The sequence below is a fragment of the Gadus macrocephalus genome, chromosome 3 (genome assembly GCF_031168955.1).
Source record: "Gadus macrocephalus chromosome 3, ASM3116895v1".
Taxonomy (NCBI): domain Eukaryota; kingdom Metazoa; phylum Chordata; class Actinopteri; order Gadiformes; family Gadidae; genus Gadus; species Gadus macrocephalus.
In genome coordinates, this window is record NC_082384.1 from 19282106 (window position 1) to 19297698 (window position 15593).

General features: G+C 45.5%; 1 protein-coding gene and 1 long non-coding RNA gene across 6 annotated transcripts; both read left to right on the plus strand.

Annotated features, from left to right (window-relative positions):
* The first annotated feature begins 194 nt into the window (after positions 1-194).
* Positions 195-12835, plus strand: LOC132453475 (MICAL-like protein 2). Of its 5 annotated transcripts, none has more exons than XM_060046338.1 (16): positions 195-662; positions 2235-2283; positions 2604-2745; positions 2888-3075; positions 3329-3465; positions 3662-4978; positions 5567-5787; positions 6233-6302; positions 7204-7289; positions 7400-7464; positions 7695-7818; positions 7927-8029; positions 8246-8319; positions 8792-8906; positions 10433-10553; positions 11592-12835. In XM_060046338.1, the coding sequence occupies exons 1-15, from the start codon at positions 520-522 to the stop codon at positions 10539-10541; spliced, it is 2943 nt and encodes a 980-aa protein (XP_059902321.1). In that variant the 5' UTR covers positions 195-519; the 3' UTR covers positions 10542-10553; positions 11592-12835. The 5 variants fall into 5 exon arrangements, with proteins under 5 accessions (XP_059902321.1, XP_059902320.1, XP_059902318.1 ...); XM_060046337.1 differs by having other exon boundaries at positions 199-662; positions 7698-7818; positions 10507-10553; XM_060046335.1 differs by having other exon boundaries at positions 199-662; positions 3332-3465; positions 10507-10553.
* On the plus strand, positions 669-2081 carry LOC132453535 (uncharacterized). The gene is made up of 2 exons (XR_009524730.1): positions 669-1397; positions 1705-2081. It is a non-coding gene; the product is annotated as an uncharacterized LOC132453535 (long non-coding RNA).
* Positions 12836-15593: the final 2758 nt, after the last annotated feature.

Genomic DNA, 15593 nt, shown 5'->3' on the forward strand with positions numbered 1-15593 from the left:
CTCTCTCTCTCTCTCTCTCTCTCTCTCTCTCTCTCTCTCTCTCTCTCTCTCTCTCTCTCTCTCTCTCTCTCTCTCAAACAAACACAAAAAACATTTGCGTTCAGGTTCTGTAAAAAAAAATTCGCACACAAAGACAGACAGACACACACACACACACACACACACACACACACACACACACACACACACACACACACACACACACACACACACACACACACAAACAAAGAAGACTACAGATAAATAAATAACAAGTGAAGAGTCAACAAAATCCACATGGAATTGTATCGGTACTTCCCGAACTCCTCCCATATGCTACGACGTCATCGCGAACCTTTTCAGGTGACGTCCCCATGTTCATTTGTCACACCAATCTTTCTGGTTTCCGGACGCAGTTGACTTATCGGGACGCCGGGAACCCTTTCAGTTCTGCCGCGGGAACCTCCTTCATACTGTCCATGGTGAGGGCATGGCTACATGGTTCCCACTGAGCTCACACGAGTATAGTTTTAGTTCGGGATGTCGGCTGTTAAAGGTCTCCAGCAGTGGTGCAAGATCCAATGTAACGGATACCGGGATGTGTCCATCACTAACATGACCACGTCGTTCAGGGACGGACTGGCGTTCTGCGCCATGATACACAAACACAGACCAGATCTCATGTGAGTACCAAGCGAGGACCCGTCGATTCAAACTTTTCTAAGTCCTCAACCGAGTAATCCCCCACTGTTTTGTTCCTTCACTTTCCCACAAAACGGCGTTGATGTAAACGTCATAGCCAATACTTATGTTCGTTTAAATATATGATGTACATTGTATATATCTAACTGGTTTGTATGGCCTCACTTGGGCCATCGCCAGGGTTTATTTTATTTATTTGATTTATTTAACTACCACTGCTACTAAATACTATTGTTTTTGACAGTCTAAAACATGCAAAGTGTAGTGTCATTGTGACAGAAAGTTGCTTCGAAGTTCGTGTTGTAGGTTGGTCTAAAAGTAAAAGCGACATATCTATTAGGAAATAACGACCAACGTTAGCATTACTCGAGCTTGGTGTTAAGGAAGACAATATTACATTCTTCACTTTTAGCTAGCTTTTTTTGTATCCTGCGCAGTTGTTCCTTTTCCTTATCTTTGCAATCGGGATGCTCCCATCGTTATTCCATCCAGGCGATCCTCCTCCACTTTTTTTTTTTTATCAATGTCCTGTTGGTTTCAGATTCGGTTTCCCGAGTTTCAAAATGACTCCGGTTTCTCTGGTACTTTTAAGGGGTTTCTTTATTTATTTTTATTTTCTACAGTCATGTTTATGGTCTGGTGGATGTTTACTGTTGAGTGCACTTCCGAAGGTCAACAGTGTTGTGACTCACCAAGAGAATAACTAACCCTGACAGGTGAGTTTCTCATTTACTTTTGACATTTTTGACATACATTTGTTATCAAATGGATTCGTTTATTGAACATTCATTACTTTTTTCTTTTTTTTATGTAATGAAGTCAGTCGTCTTCATATCTAGCCAGCTTACAATATTTTGCTAGCTAACAGAACTGTAGGTGTTGTGTATCTCTCTCAATTGATTAATGGCATATAGTACACACACAATTGATAACTATATATTACATATATAACTATATAATAACTATCTGCCAATTTAAGCTACCATTAACATTTTTCTCTTTCTTTTGTGTCTCTCCATCTAGTGTTGACATCGAAGAAAACATCAACAGAAATGAGAAGACAGATATTAGTTGTGGAGTCAATGTTTTCAAGACTTCATCCAGCTTTGCTCTTACTCATCAGGATGAGACGGACACGGATGCATCATGTTTATATCATATTGTTGGAGCTTATTTCATGTTTTATATTGCCATGCTTTTTTTATCATAATGGTGATTTGCAATTAATACCTATTCCTAAAATGGTAACATTTATGTTGTAGGCTGTATCTGTCCTTTGTGATAAACCTAAGGACACATTTCATGTTTGCTGTTGCCATTCTTTTGTTTTATCGTATTGATTAACTCAAACTCAAAAATAAACATATTGCAAAGATTAAATATTTTTTGTCTCAACTAAATATGATTGAATTCACTACTGTTTGGCAAAAATATGAAGATCACAGTGAGAAATTAGCAATCATTGAAGTGAAAACAGCTCAGGGAACTGTATGGACCAATCACTTATGCATATCAGTGTTTTTATATTCCTATTTTCTGTGTTTATCTTGCAGAGATTTTGATTCCCTGAAGAAGAATGATGTCTTTGAAAACAATCAACTGGTAAGGTCTAATTAGTAATACCAAAACTAATACATTTCTCACTCAAATAGTACTACTACCATTTCTAGGTTACTACTATATTCTAAGAAATATTTTTTTTTCATAATATGAAATTAATATGAATAGAAACCATTACCTATCATTGGTTCAATGTGAACCAAGGTCACATGAAACCAATGCTAACGATGGGTTTACCATTAACCCTTTAGCCCACTGCCTGATGGACCAGTAGAGCAGGGGGAGTGGTTGTAAACACTCCCAATAGAGCCACGTTGTGGTCCATAATTACTGTCATTTAACACCATTCACTTCTCCTCCAGGCGTTCAGAGTTGCAGAGGAGGAGTTGGGTATCCCAGCCTTGCTGGACGCAGAAGACATGGTGGCCCTCAAGGTTCCCGACCGCCTCAGTATTCTCACCTACGTCTCCCAGTACTACAACTACTTTCACGGACGATCCCCGAGTGAGTCTCCCTCTCTCTTGACCCCATTCTCTTTCTATACTGTATACTGTGTCTATGGGTACAAATGCATTGTACACATATAGACATATTGAGGGTCTCTGAGTAGAAACGAATGCCTGCATTCACGTGTGTGTGCATTCAGTTGGTGGTTTGGCTGGTATCAAGCGACCAGCGGAGATCTCGGAGAACGAACCCTCTGGGAAGAAGAACCTGCCTGTGGTTGCTAAGTCGTTCCCCGCTTCCAAACCTGAGGTGAAGAACGGTCCGCCGCCCTCCTCCTCCATCACCATCCGGGGCTCCTCGCCGGCGAGGCCGTCCCCAGCAGCCCAGGTAAGTCCCTCAAATGTCAAAGACTATACACCTCCAATTTAAAGGACCTTCAATGGATCAAAAAGGGTTTGTCAATAGATTCTCCAAACCCCTCGATTCAGCCTAGCAATAACGTCTAGCAATTACAACAATCAGGTCTAGCAATACCAACGTTTGAATAGTATTCAAACGTCAATTTGAGTAATGTTCATAAGCGCCTCTGTTTGATGACTGGATCCGTCTTCTCTCTGTGTCTCTTTTCTGCCTGGGTCAGAAGGAGGCGGCACATGAGAAACCATCGCTCCGTCAAACAGGGACCCAGAGTAATAAGTGTGTGTCCTGCAACAAGCTCGTTCACCTGGTCCAGCGTCATATGGTGGATGGGAAGCTCTATCATAGGAGCTGTGCAAAGTAAGGACCCTTCCCTACGATTCAGTCGTTTGAACAAAAAAATATATTGTCGTGTTTATCACCGAGCAAAGGGAACTGCTATTCCTTGCAATTCCCTTTGCTTGGTGAAGAACGCAACAACTTATTTTGTGTGTTTCCCCGTTCTTTGTTGCATCTAACATTGTTTGGTTCAACTAAGAGTTCAATCTTCTCACAGGTCTACTTTAAAAGCAAACGCCCCACTTCGTGACTTGCTACAGCAAGGCTCTTCATCCAATCATAAATCTCGTTCTGAGACCCCTGAACCCGGTGAATCCACGTCAGCTCCCTTCAGCTCTGATTCCTCCTGGCTAACTACAAAGAAACCACCTTCAAGCTCTCCAGGTCTGGTCTCCTCCCAGTTAAACAATAAGACGCAACCATCCAGCTCTCCAAGTCCATCCCCCTTCAAGAGCCCCAGTAAGGTGCAACCATCCAGCTCTCCAAGTCCATCCCCCTCTGCGTTAGCCAATAAGACACAACGGTCCAGCTCTCCAAGTCCATCCCCCTCTGCGTTAGCCAATAAGACACAACGGTCCAGCTCTCCAAGTCCATCCCCCTCTGCGTTAGCCAATAAGACACAACGGTCCAGCTCTCCAAGTCCATCCCCCTCTGCGTTAGCCAATAAGACACAATGGTCTAGCTCTCCAAGTCCATCCCCCTCTGCGTTAGCCAATAAGATACAACGGTCCAGCTCTCCAAGTCCATCCCCCTCTGCGTTAGCCAATAAGACACAACGGTCCAGCTCTCCAAGTCCATCCCCCTCTGCGTTAGCCAATAAGACACAACGGTCCAGCTCTCCAAGTCCATCCCCCTCTGCGTTAGCCAATAAGACACAACGGCCCAGCTCTCCAAGTCCCGCCCCCTCCTGGATAACAAAAAAGCCAGTCAGTGCAGCCCCACCGTCTACCTCTGGGCCAGCACTTATCACCAAATCCACTACTGGAGCCAACAAGCCCGGTGTTCAAAAACTTGGCAACACCACCACCTATAACACTTCTATCAGTAAAACTATCAGCCCCACCCCAACCATTAGCACCACCACCCCCCTCAAGAGCAACATCAGTACCACCCCCGCCCTGACCACCAACACTTCCATCGACTCCACCCCTGTCAGGATCACCATCAACCATCTCCCCATGGAGACGACGCCCAACCCCAGCAGGCCTACTGCAGCTCCCCGGTCCTCCCTGTCGGCACAGAGAACCCAGCAGGCCAAGGACAGGTTCTTGCAGAAGGAACCTGAAGGGGCGATTACGGCAGGCAGTGACATTAAGGCAGCCACCAAGGAGTCCCCTGGGAACAAATGGTTGGCGGTCAGCAATCAGGGAAGTGATGTGCGGGCAGAGCCAGGCCTGGGTAGAGCCGCTAAGGGTTGGGGTGTCGGTGGGGGGAACCCTGACGGCAACAAGAACCAAGCAGCAGCTCTTATCTCCAGGAAGCTGGCAAAGGAAAGCAACAATAAGGACACCAAGCCAACCTTGAACACAGAACGGTGAGTGATGGACACGCATGCACATGCACACTCGAGACGGCTAGATTTCACACCGGCATATATCTTATATATTTATGGAGTTTTGATTTACGTTAAAATAGATGCGACTGGAGACGACGATAAATAATTTCATCCTTTTAAGATATTGACTTCTAAAACGTGTGTGTGCGTGTGTTTGTGTGCATACATGCAGGTACACACTGGTACAGGTCAAATTGAGTCTAGATCTAGTCTAATATGAAACCTTAACATCTCCATATTATCCTAACTAGAACTCCCCTTTTCACAGAGGCATCGCTGTAGAACAGACACAGGTGTCTCTCGTCAGACTAATTATGGGTCTGTTACTTGTATGTAACAGGGCACTGCTAGTAAACTAAACCAAATAAGGGTGTTTACATTGACAATTGCTGTTGCTTTGACACAAATAGATGAAACCACTGGCTACCTACCACATGTTTTGTGGCTACACCTATGTTGATCCCTAGTTTAGTCCTCTACCTAGCATATTAAAGTGGCCGACCCGTCATTTGTGTTTGAGCTGCCCTTTTCTGGTGATGGAAGGTAATGCGCCACATCTCCAATCAGGGTCTCTGAGGTGGAGACACCCAAAAAGGATCCGTTGCCCAGCAGAGGGAGGGTCAAGCTGAAGGTGAGCAGCTCCATCCTGGCTGACCTGCAGACTCCAATCGTGGACCGCTCACCGGACAGAGCCAGCTCTGCCAGCAGCAGGCCATGGCAGGCCGACCCCTCCCCACAGAGGGCCCCCGTGGGGCCCGCGACCGCCGCCTCCTCCCCGGGCAATCAAGGTAGCTAGCGCCTGACGACAACAGGCACTCTGACATCGTTCTGTCGATGGAAGAGTGGTGTGTCCTCTTTGGTGCACGGTGCTTCAGTATTCTCTGGCACCAAAAGACAAAGTGGCAGATTATCTGACACTGAACCATGTTGCATCCTGTCCTCTTTTACTGTTGTAAACCACAATCAGACATCCTGTGTTAAAGGGACTATGAATACACTTCACATTATTTTACTAATCTTTGACTTCTTATTACTCCTATCTCCGAACCCAAGCAGCTGGTTGCTATCAAAGTGACATTCTGTCATTTGGTTAATGTGCATGATTTGCCAATATACATAACGATTCTACATAATTATTAACTAACTATACAATATACAATAACTACAATGTCCAGAGACTCTATTCAGAGGATGTGTGACCATAATGCTGTCGATCCACCCCCCCTCCCCCAGCAGGACCAGAGAGCAGCGAAGGCCCCGCCCAGTGGAGGTCTAAACTCAAACAAGTCGCCAAGGATACCAAGTAAGACAGCCCGGCCTCATTTGTCTCTCTAGCAGGGTAGGGGAGGAAGGGAGGAAGGGGGGGGGGTGGGCCTGCTCAACAGTGTGAGCTGACAGCCTAATCATCCATCACGTGGACGTGTCTGTGTCGCCTTCCTTTTCTTTTTTTTGTTGTGATTATTTTCCGCGGCCCCCCGCCCCGCCCCCCCCCCCCCCCCCCCCCCCCCCCTCGCCAGACATGAGCCCGCCCAGCAGGGCCGCGGCCCGCTGATCCTCCACATGTCCCCGCCACGATCTGTCGTCCGGGTTCGAGCCCTCCCCTACGGCCGCCTTGTCAACCCCTCGGCCGCGGTGCACCGTGGGTAAAGCGCTCCGCGGCGCGGCATATGGCCACTGCTCGCCCCTCCACCGACGTGACCCCCTTCTCTCTGGCTTTTTTTCTTCTCTGCATGAAAAAAAAAAAAAGTGTCATGGAGATACGATGAGGAGGAGGACGAGGGGGGAGGAGGAGCCGGAGCCGTCGAGGCTGAGTTCATGAGGACATTGTGATTCATACGCAAGATTAGTTTTTTGGGTTGTTGTCGGGAGGATTTTGTTTTGTGTCTAAATCCAGCAGCAGTGTGAACTGTTCACTCTCCTGAAGTGTCCAAAAAGAACAATGAGGGTGTTGTGTCCCTCGATGAGCCTGGGATGTTCTTAGTTATTGTATCCTACTGGTTAGACCGGGAAAATACACAGCAGCTGGTTTGCATCAAAACATTTCTTTGACGGGTAAAGGGAGTGTGCAGCAGATTTAATTCCTCCAACAAAGCGCAATCTTTAGTTCACAATTCCATGTGTGTTACTATTTCCTTTTCTATTTATAATCGTTCCCTACTGCATTTTTGTCTCACCCCCCATTTCTCTCTGCACCTTCCACCAAGAATCTCGGATCCTAACAAGCCCTCCCCTGAAGGAAAGTCTCCTGCTTCAGTGTCCTCCAAGGCCGGTCCTAATCCAGCCACTAGCGGTGAGCCCCGAGTCCTGCCGGTCTCTGTTCCCCAGGCACATCCCCAACGCCTCCCACAACCCACTTCCTTTGCCTCTTCTCACTCGTGTTTTGGTCTGACCTTCTCCCAGGGTTTAAGAATGGAAGCAGAGCTCCAAGTGACAACGGTACCAGGCCAGAACCACTGCCCACAAAGGTGAGAAGTCTTCCATGACACATTGGGGTAGAGGCAGGCTAGGACTCAATAAACTATTGTTTGAAAAGGACGGGAAATCAATGCATAAAAAATGAATATGCGTGTGTTTGCTCAAGGCCGAGGGGTCTCCTGCGATTTGTCAGCGACGTCATGTTCGCACTGGATCTTCATGAAACGTGCAAAAAATAAACATCAATGTCTAAATTTGCTGTGACTGTGTTTGTGATCAGAAGAAGCCCGACTACATCCCCAAGGAGAAGATCATGGAGGAGCTGCAGGAGATCGAAGACGGCCTCAATGCGCTGGAGAAACGAGGAGTGGAGCTGGAGAAGAAACTGCGCCGCAGTGAGGAGGGTAAGGTCAACTTCACACACACGCACGCACACACACTCGCACTTCTGTGGTCCCCATAAAGACGGGCAGGCCAGGGGTGTGAGTAACCGGGTTGTGGTTCCGTTTCAGAGGGAGTAGAGGACGCTGCCATGGATGAAGTGATGGTTGACTGGTTCAGCCTCATCAGGGAGAAGCAGGTGGCCATGCGCCGAGAGTCAGAGCTGGTCTACATGTGAGTCCTGAAAAAAAATAAAAATAATCATGCACACACTAGCGCTCAAACCAGTGCTGGTTGCACTGGACCTGAGCTCCACAAGTCAGATAATAGGTTTAAGACTGAAGATCTATTACCCAGTATTCTGTGGGAGAAGGAAGTGAATTTTCCTATTTCCCAAACTTGCATTTCCCCAAAATAATGTAATTTTTTTTGTGTGTGTGTTTTGTGTAGAGCAAAAACACAGGACCTGGAAGAACAGCAGCCTAGTGTCGAACAGGAGCTCAGAAGTCTTATGGCTAAACCAGGTCAAGCTGTCAAGCTGTCAAGCTGTCTGTCTGTCTGTCTGTCTGTCTGTCTGTCTGTCTGTCTGTCTGTCTGTCTGTCTGTCTGTCTGTCTGTCTGTCTGTCTGTCTGTCTGTCTGTCTGTCTGTCTGTCTGTCTGTCTGTCTGTCTGTCTGTCTGTCTGTCTGTCTGTCTGTCTGTCTGTCTGTCTGTCTGTCTGTCTGTCTGTCTGTCTGTCTGTCTGTCTGTCTGTGTGTGTGTGTGTGTGTGTGTGTGTGTGTGTGTGTGTGTGTGTGTGTGTGTGTGTGTGTGTGTGTGTGTGTGTGTGTGTGTGTGTGTGTGTGTGTGTGTGTGTGTGTGTGTGTGTGTGTGTGTGTGTGTGTGTGTGTGTGTGTGTGTGTGTGTGTGTGTGTGTGTGTGCGCGCGCGCGTAAACAATAGAACAACCTGCGCATAGATTAAGCTAACACATGCTCGGGTATTTGTCCGTGTGCAGACAGCGCAAAGACGTCGTGGGAGCGGCAGAGAGAGCAGGAGCTCATGGTTAAACTGGTGGAGATAGTCAACGACAGGAGCGCCATCGTGGACAGCCTGGATGAGGACCGACTCAGGTGGGTGCACAGATAGACCGGTCTCTTATTCAGTCATCTAGCAGAGGCCTTTAATCCAAAGCGACTCAAGGCTCAGTTATGGTTCCACGCAACTCAATGTCGGGTTTTAGTTAAAGGACCAATCACAGCCCTTGCTGCTGCGTTTGGGAGGCCCTTGCCGTGGACACAAGGACGGAATGGTAAACCCCCTTGCGTTGCGTCGTCGTGGAACCAGAACTAAGCCTTTACAGTGATCCAGATTCATGTTGCTGAAAGCCCTTACCCCCTAGGCAACAAACCTACCGATAAAGAGTCCCAATCGGGGCTTGGGTCGGCTCTGATTTTCACGTAGTGTGAGCGGGCTCAAGACACGCGGTTTTGCCAGGAATCTGGGAATCTGCAGCCTATGTTACATCGAGTTCCGCTTGTTTACTGTTTCCTTAAGGCGATATTCTATCAACTTTATCGCGTGTGTGTGAATGAGGCTCATAGAAGGGCATTTGAATAAGCATTTTTACAGTGGCCAGTATACATGGTGTTGATTTGAAACATATATTTTTACATTTGACTAATGCTGGCAGAGTCTGTGTTCGCCAATGATGCGATTCCAGATCCCTACCCTCAGCCATATACAGGAATATGGGAATGCCCCGTTTGATATATACTTGAGAAAAGACTGAAGATTATAATACAATATCAGAATAATCAATGTTGAGTGTAGCGTAAGGATGAATGAAAAGTGTGCCATGGGGATGTTATACCAACCAAGTCCTAAAGGACCGAACCATAAGAGATCAGGGGGATGTGGTACACCTTGGGTAGCCCGCAGGCCACACCTGTGCAGGTGCACTGCATCAGCTGACGACCCTCTCAGCCCCGCCTACTGGCTCCCTGCACCTGAAAGGCAGATACATTCTCCAATGGCTTGACAGGCCACATATTTATCAAACTCCCTCACCCCTGCCCAGCAAAGGGCAAGATACATCTCCCTTAATTAATCAGGAAGAAATCTTGTCAAGGATGCAGAAGGGGGGGATCCCTCCTTTAAGGGATGGTTATTAGAAAAATGAAAAAGTATGGCCTATGGTGATTGGGTGCTGCTGACCAATGAACAGGCTGATAGCCTTCAGGGATGTCCAGGCGTCCAGAAACAATCACAGCAACACACCAAACCAGCGACAGAATCAGGGTTAGATGGGGCAGGGTGGACGAGAAACATGTAAGACGCGTAAGCCTCTAATCTAGAACCTATATGCAGCAGGGTTAGGCCTGTGCTGGCTCACAGGTTGATTCAGCCCTAACGAGAGCGGAGGGGCACTCCTAGGAGCCAAATGCGAGCGTAAAGAGGGGGGCTTCGAGTTTGGACTAGAATTTCTCTGCAGAGGCATGCTTCGTTAACAGAACCCTCAGTTAGCCATCCTGAGAACCGGGCCACTCCACAGCACTACATTAGGCGCGGGCGGGGATTCGCTTTTTACCAAGGCTCCATGGGCCCAAACTGTCCGGCAGTCTGATTGTACTGAAAGGCTCCCTTGTGCTTCCATCAGTCGAGTCCCTGCTGCTTGTGTCCCCAGCCAGCATGTTGGAGGTGTCACCTTGACGTCTTCTTTGTACCCCTCAGGGAGGAAGACGAGGACGTGCAGCTGGAGCAGATGATGATGAACTTGGGTGAGTCCCTTCAATTCCCCCACCAGTGTTTCCCAAACAGCAGGGTCCGGACGACCCACCCGCCTGATAATGCATGTGGTGTCATGGGCGATGGCCGAGTTTATAAGCTAACAGTCCTTTAATGACATATTTGTCATTTACAAACATATTTGAAATGGTTTTGAAGGCCTCGCAACGGTCCGCTATATACAAACTCACTGCCTTATGATTCACAGCCATGAGCAAACGACAACTGATCACAGAGTGTGGGGATGTGCATTCGTTCACCGGGGCCCTGCTATTGGTTCGGTAAAATCTAGCTGACGTGTGTGGAAGCAGATGTACAGCAAATTTCAGAATATTCCGACATTGTCTGACCTAAAAGGGAGGCTCTCTAATTGAAAGGAGATGGAATTCTGTGGCCGTCTGTGTGTGTGCGTGCATGTGCGTGCGTGCGTGCGTGCGTGCGTGTGTGTGTGTGTGTGTGCGTGTCTGTGGTGCGCGTGTGCGTGTGCGTGTGCGTGCTTGGTCGGTGGGTGGGCGCCATGGCGTTTCCATCTCATTTTAATATAGCGGCTACTAATGGGAAAAGCATCAAACAAAAAAACGTCCCTGCACCTCACTCCCTCCCTGTGTGTGTGTGTGTGTGTGTGTGTGTGTGTGTGTGTGTGTGTTAGTGGCATTCCTATTAGCCGGATGGGATAATGTGTCTGGCTAATTTGACCTCTCTGATAGAACAGAGCCAGAGTCGCCTTCATTTGCAATTCATGACTCGCAATGCAGAGCTGAAATTGAGGTGATTTATTGAACTTCAGCAAAAGGGTTGTTAATGTTGCGCCGCGTGAACTGTGTCAACAGGCTAAAAGACTAAAAACGTTGTGGTTTCAATGTATTCATGAAGTTTAAACAAAGTTTCCCATGTCGTTGCCCCACTTGGAATACGTATCATCGTAAAATACGTCTTATCTCACCACACTCGGTTCAATGGGGTTTTTATTCTCCTTGGTGGTAACTTTGTCCCTTCTCCCCCTCCCCCCCCCCCCCGCCCCCCTCTCTTAGACATTAAGAAAGACAAGACCAAGAAGAAGTCCCCCATTGCCAAGATGTTCCTCTGGCGAAGCAACAGCACCAAGAAGTGAAGCTGGGGTGAGCTCCACGTTCGGACACACAGCCCACCCCATGTGGCCGTCTTTTTTTGCTAGTGTTTTATATTTGTATTTTTGTCGCTCTGGCTCTGCTCAGTTGGCTGTCGGTAACGTGTGGGCGATTGAGTGAGTGCGTGTGCGTAATGCGTGCGTGCGTGCGTGCGTTTGCGCGCGTGTCTGTGTGTACGCTCACTGCTGAGGGCTTCCTGGCTCAGTGACTGCCGCGTGCTTGGGTTCCACTGCCCTGGATATTAGCTGAGTTCCCTGCCAATCTATTGAACACTACACACGCCTACCCATCCGGCGTCCATTGCTTGTTGCAACGTCTGTATTCCGAACGGTATAGAAAACGCCACATCACGCCAAGTGGGCGAAGGAGGTTTTGACTCGACGTCGACCCTGTGCCAACTCTTCCGCTCTGCCCCAGCCCCGACCGGTATTCACTTTGGTCACACTTGGAGCGTTGAAAAACGTCTTGCTAAACAGCATTTTGTCGATCTCTCTTGATTAATTTGGGGAGCGCTTGATAATATAACAAGCCATAATTAGGTAAGACCATTTTACACGTTGTCCACGTTAGATGTGTATGTGTTTGGTTTTGTTAATATTGATAACAGGATTCAGCAACCAGTGGCTTTAAGGTCTTTGTTTCGAATGCAGTCCGTTTTTTTGTTAAAAAATAATAATAATCCGTTTTCTTTACTGAATATTCAGTTCCATGTTAGTGTTTTTAAGGTGACGTTTTGGAGTTTTCTTTTTCAAAGACTTGAGTACTAATGTTCAACATATTTTAGGAACAGAATTGATTATGAAATCGTGAATAGGTACAGTTTACACTAACTGCTTCATTGTGGGAGAACGTGATGATTATTGCTTGATTTGGTCCACATTGGACCGTGGAGGTCGAAACACGCGCTTGTGGTACATTAAAAAAAAAAAGGAAATATTTTTGGTAAAAGATCAGTATTCCTTATTATTCATCATTGCACAGATAAGAATACCACATTCATGATCATGCCTTTACGTCTTCAGAAGTAAAGCCCATGGAACACACTTAGGAAACGTGTTTGTTTCTCTGTCATGTGATCAAAGTCGTACGCTAAAGCTGGTTCGAAATGGGTTCTATTGCTTAACCATTAAAGTGATGTGATTCTATAATTGGTCTCTGCGTTTTTTTTTTTGCTGTGCTAGTATTGTCTTTATTGAATTTATTGAAAAATAAAAACATTTCTATAAATATGTTTTGATGTATTAATGAATGTATGATACAATTTCCACCGATAATCTTTATGACTTCCGTACAAATATTGACTGTATTGTATGTAGGACTATAACTAAAGTCAAATGTAGTACATTCTTTCAATGAGTCAACATGATTTAATATACGTTTTCAAGAGTCTAAGTGAATATTTAAACTACGTTGGATGAATCACCAGTGCAATGAAACTAATGCATCTAGTGTTTACTCACATTGGAGTATTTAGTTTATGGCCTTGGATTCATAAGCGTTACAGTACGGAATAGGATGCAGTTCTATAGAGCAACCAACAGAGGGTAGCATATACCTTTCCACCCAGTTGAAAAGGTCTCAAGCTAGTGTAAAAAAACATATATATATTATATGCCTATGTATGACATGTGTTTGTATATGTATATATAAATATGTGTAGGTGGGTGTATATATATATACTATATATATATGTACTATATATATATATATATATAACATAAATATAATACATTTGTTTATTTATATTTTCTATATATATATATTTATATATAAATAAATGTTGTGTATGTATGTAGGCCTATCTCTCACTCTCGCCCCCTCTCTGTATGTATGTATGTATGTATGTATGTATGTGTCTGTAATACAAAAATATATAAATGCGTCTCTCTCTTAGTGTTATCAAAACCAAATAAGTCAACTGAGGGTAACATTGTGAACCACAACGCCTGCAGTACATTTAGGAAGGAAAAGAACCGCCTTGACTCAATTGAAAGCACACACAACGGCACATGAAGCGCAACAAGAATCTTGTACGCGTGTACTTACTACGTACACATATTACTTTAATGACTCCCACTGTGTGCTAAATCTATATAATAGACGTTGGAAAGAGATAAATATAATACCGGGAATAGTGAGGAAGTACGCCTTCATTTCCTGCTTGTTTTTAATCTCCTGGTGTGAGAAGCCAATACTGCAATATTTCACTCAATAAAGGCGACACATGTTGCAGTCATACGTCAAGCAGTTTTTAAATATCTCCATTGTGGCGTGATATAACTGTTCCAACACTGTGTCCGTACCAGTTAAAATCTGTCAGGTCAACCTGAAACAACAAAAATACATTAATGTGGTAGAAGGTTCCTGAATGAGGACGGCCTACATTTAGGATGTTTGGAAAGTGCACATTCAGTTCGGTCCTAATTATACATCTGAGGTCTTTGCATAACAAAGTGAACATATTCAGGGGCTCCTGGCTTAAGGAGTTTTAGCGAGGCGAGCTTCTAAAGAGCATTTTGTGACTCTAGTAATGAGCTTGAAGCCCGGTTATTACATGGGGACTATTTCCAACCGCGTAAAATCGTGTGATCTCAATGTTACCATTCACACTGTTCCAGCTGTGGTCGGACATGTTTAAGAATCCTGTTCAATTCCGCTTTTTAAAGAGCTGTGCTCAGAATAACCCACAGTACATCCTTCCTTTCTCCACTTTTCTATACCCTCGTTCATCCGATTCCGTCTTCTTCCCTCACTCATTCGCGCGCCTCCTCACTCACTCATTCATTGATTCAAATTTCATTGCCTCAATCGTTTTTCATACAATCAAACGTGTTCAATTCCTATTTCATACAAAGTATTCTATTGCTAGTTTTAGTTAATTGCATACATTCTTAACATGTCAGAAGCAGGAGCTTACATATCCCATGTGTCAAAATGATGAGGTTCTATAAATTACATATTTGACCCAAATGTATTGTAAATAACTTGAACGTTTAATGAAAACGGGACCTTCGCTACCTCTCAAAGACTGCGGGTGCTGTCAGAGGGTTTAAAACACTGTTGTGTGAATGTATGGACGGCGACTGTGGAAAAACAGCGGTGGGTGGCACCCAAGGGAAGACTGTGTGAATCCGACAGTGGTCGAGTTACCAGGGAAGTGAGTTGTCAACAATTTAATGTGTGAAGGATACTTACCACATAGGGTGGGTCATTTGAAGTGATTTTGTTGTTTTTGTGCGCAAGATATTCCCTTGGCATCCATATCCACATGTGTATGTTTTATTCACAACACAGGCTGTAATAAATAGTTAGAAATGCAGTTTTGTGGAGGGTTTTTTCGTAACGAGAGAATTTGTGACTCCCAACTTTGCCTCGCACTGTTCTCTAAGGTTTTATTTTCATCCGTCAAAGGATCCCTTTAAATCCCATGTCTGTAAATATGGAAAAAAAACAACAATACTGTTCTGGGACTCGCTCGAGCTGCCCCTGTACGTCGCCCATGGAAACCCCACGCATGTGGTCTCTTCTGGGTGTACACACACACACACACACACACACACACACACACACACACACACACACACACACACACACACACACACCTTGGCAACAGGCAGGGTAAAAATAATGTTTCTCCAAAGACGAGAAGGACGTGGCTTTAGTCCCTCTCTTTGTGTTTCTCTAAGTGCCTGTGAAAGGCCAGGATGTGAAAGGTAGGAGTCTGTAGGAGTGTGTATGTAGAGAGGGAGAGAAAAAACATTATTTCAAACAGACAGAGTTTCTCCACGGATAAATACACACAATGGTTTATTTTATGAATGGAGTGGTGTTGAAATTAGGGTTAGGGTTAGAATTTAGGTAAAGTATTGATTAAACATTTATACTTAACCCACACATACGAAGCAA

Coding starts and splice junctions, on each gene's coding strand:
- LOC132453475 (XM_060046334.1), top strand. CDS start 520: ATGTCGGCTGTTAAAGGTCTCCAGCAGTGGTGCAAGATCCAATGTAAC. Junction 2,284..2,603: donor TCTTTGAAAACAATCAACTG/GTAAGGTCTAAT, acceptor CTTCTCCTCCAG/GCGTTCAGAGTTGCAGAGGA. Junction 8,907..10,506: donor CTGGATGAGGACCGACTCAG/GTGGGTGCACAG, acceptor TGTACCCCTCAG/GGAGGAAGACGAGGACGTGC.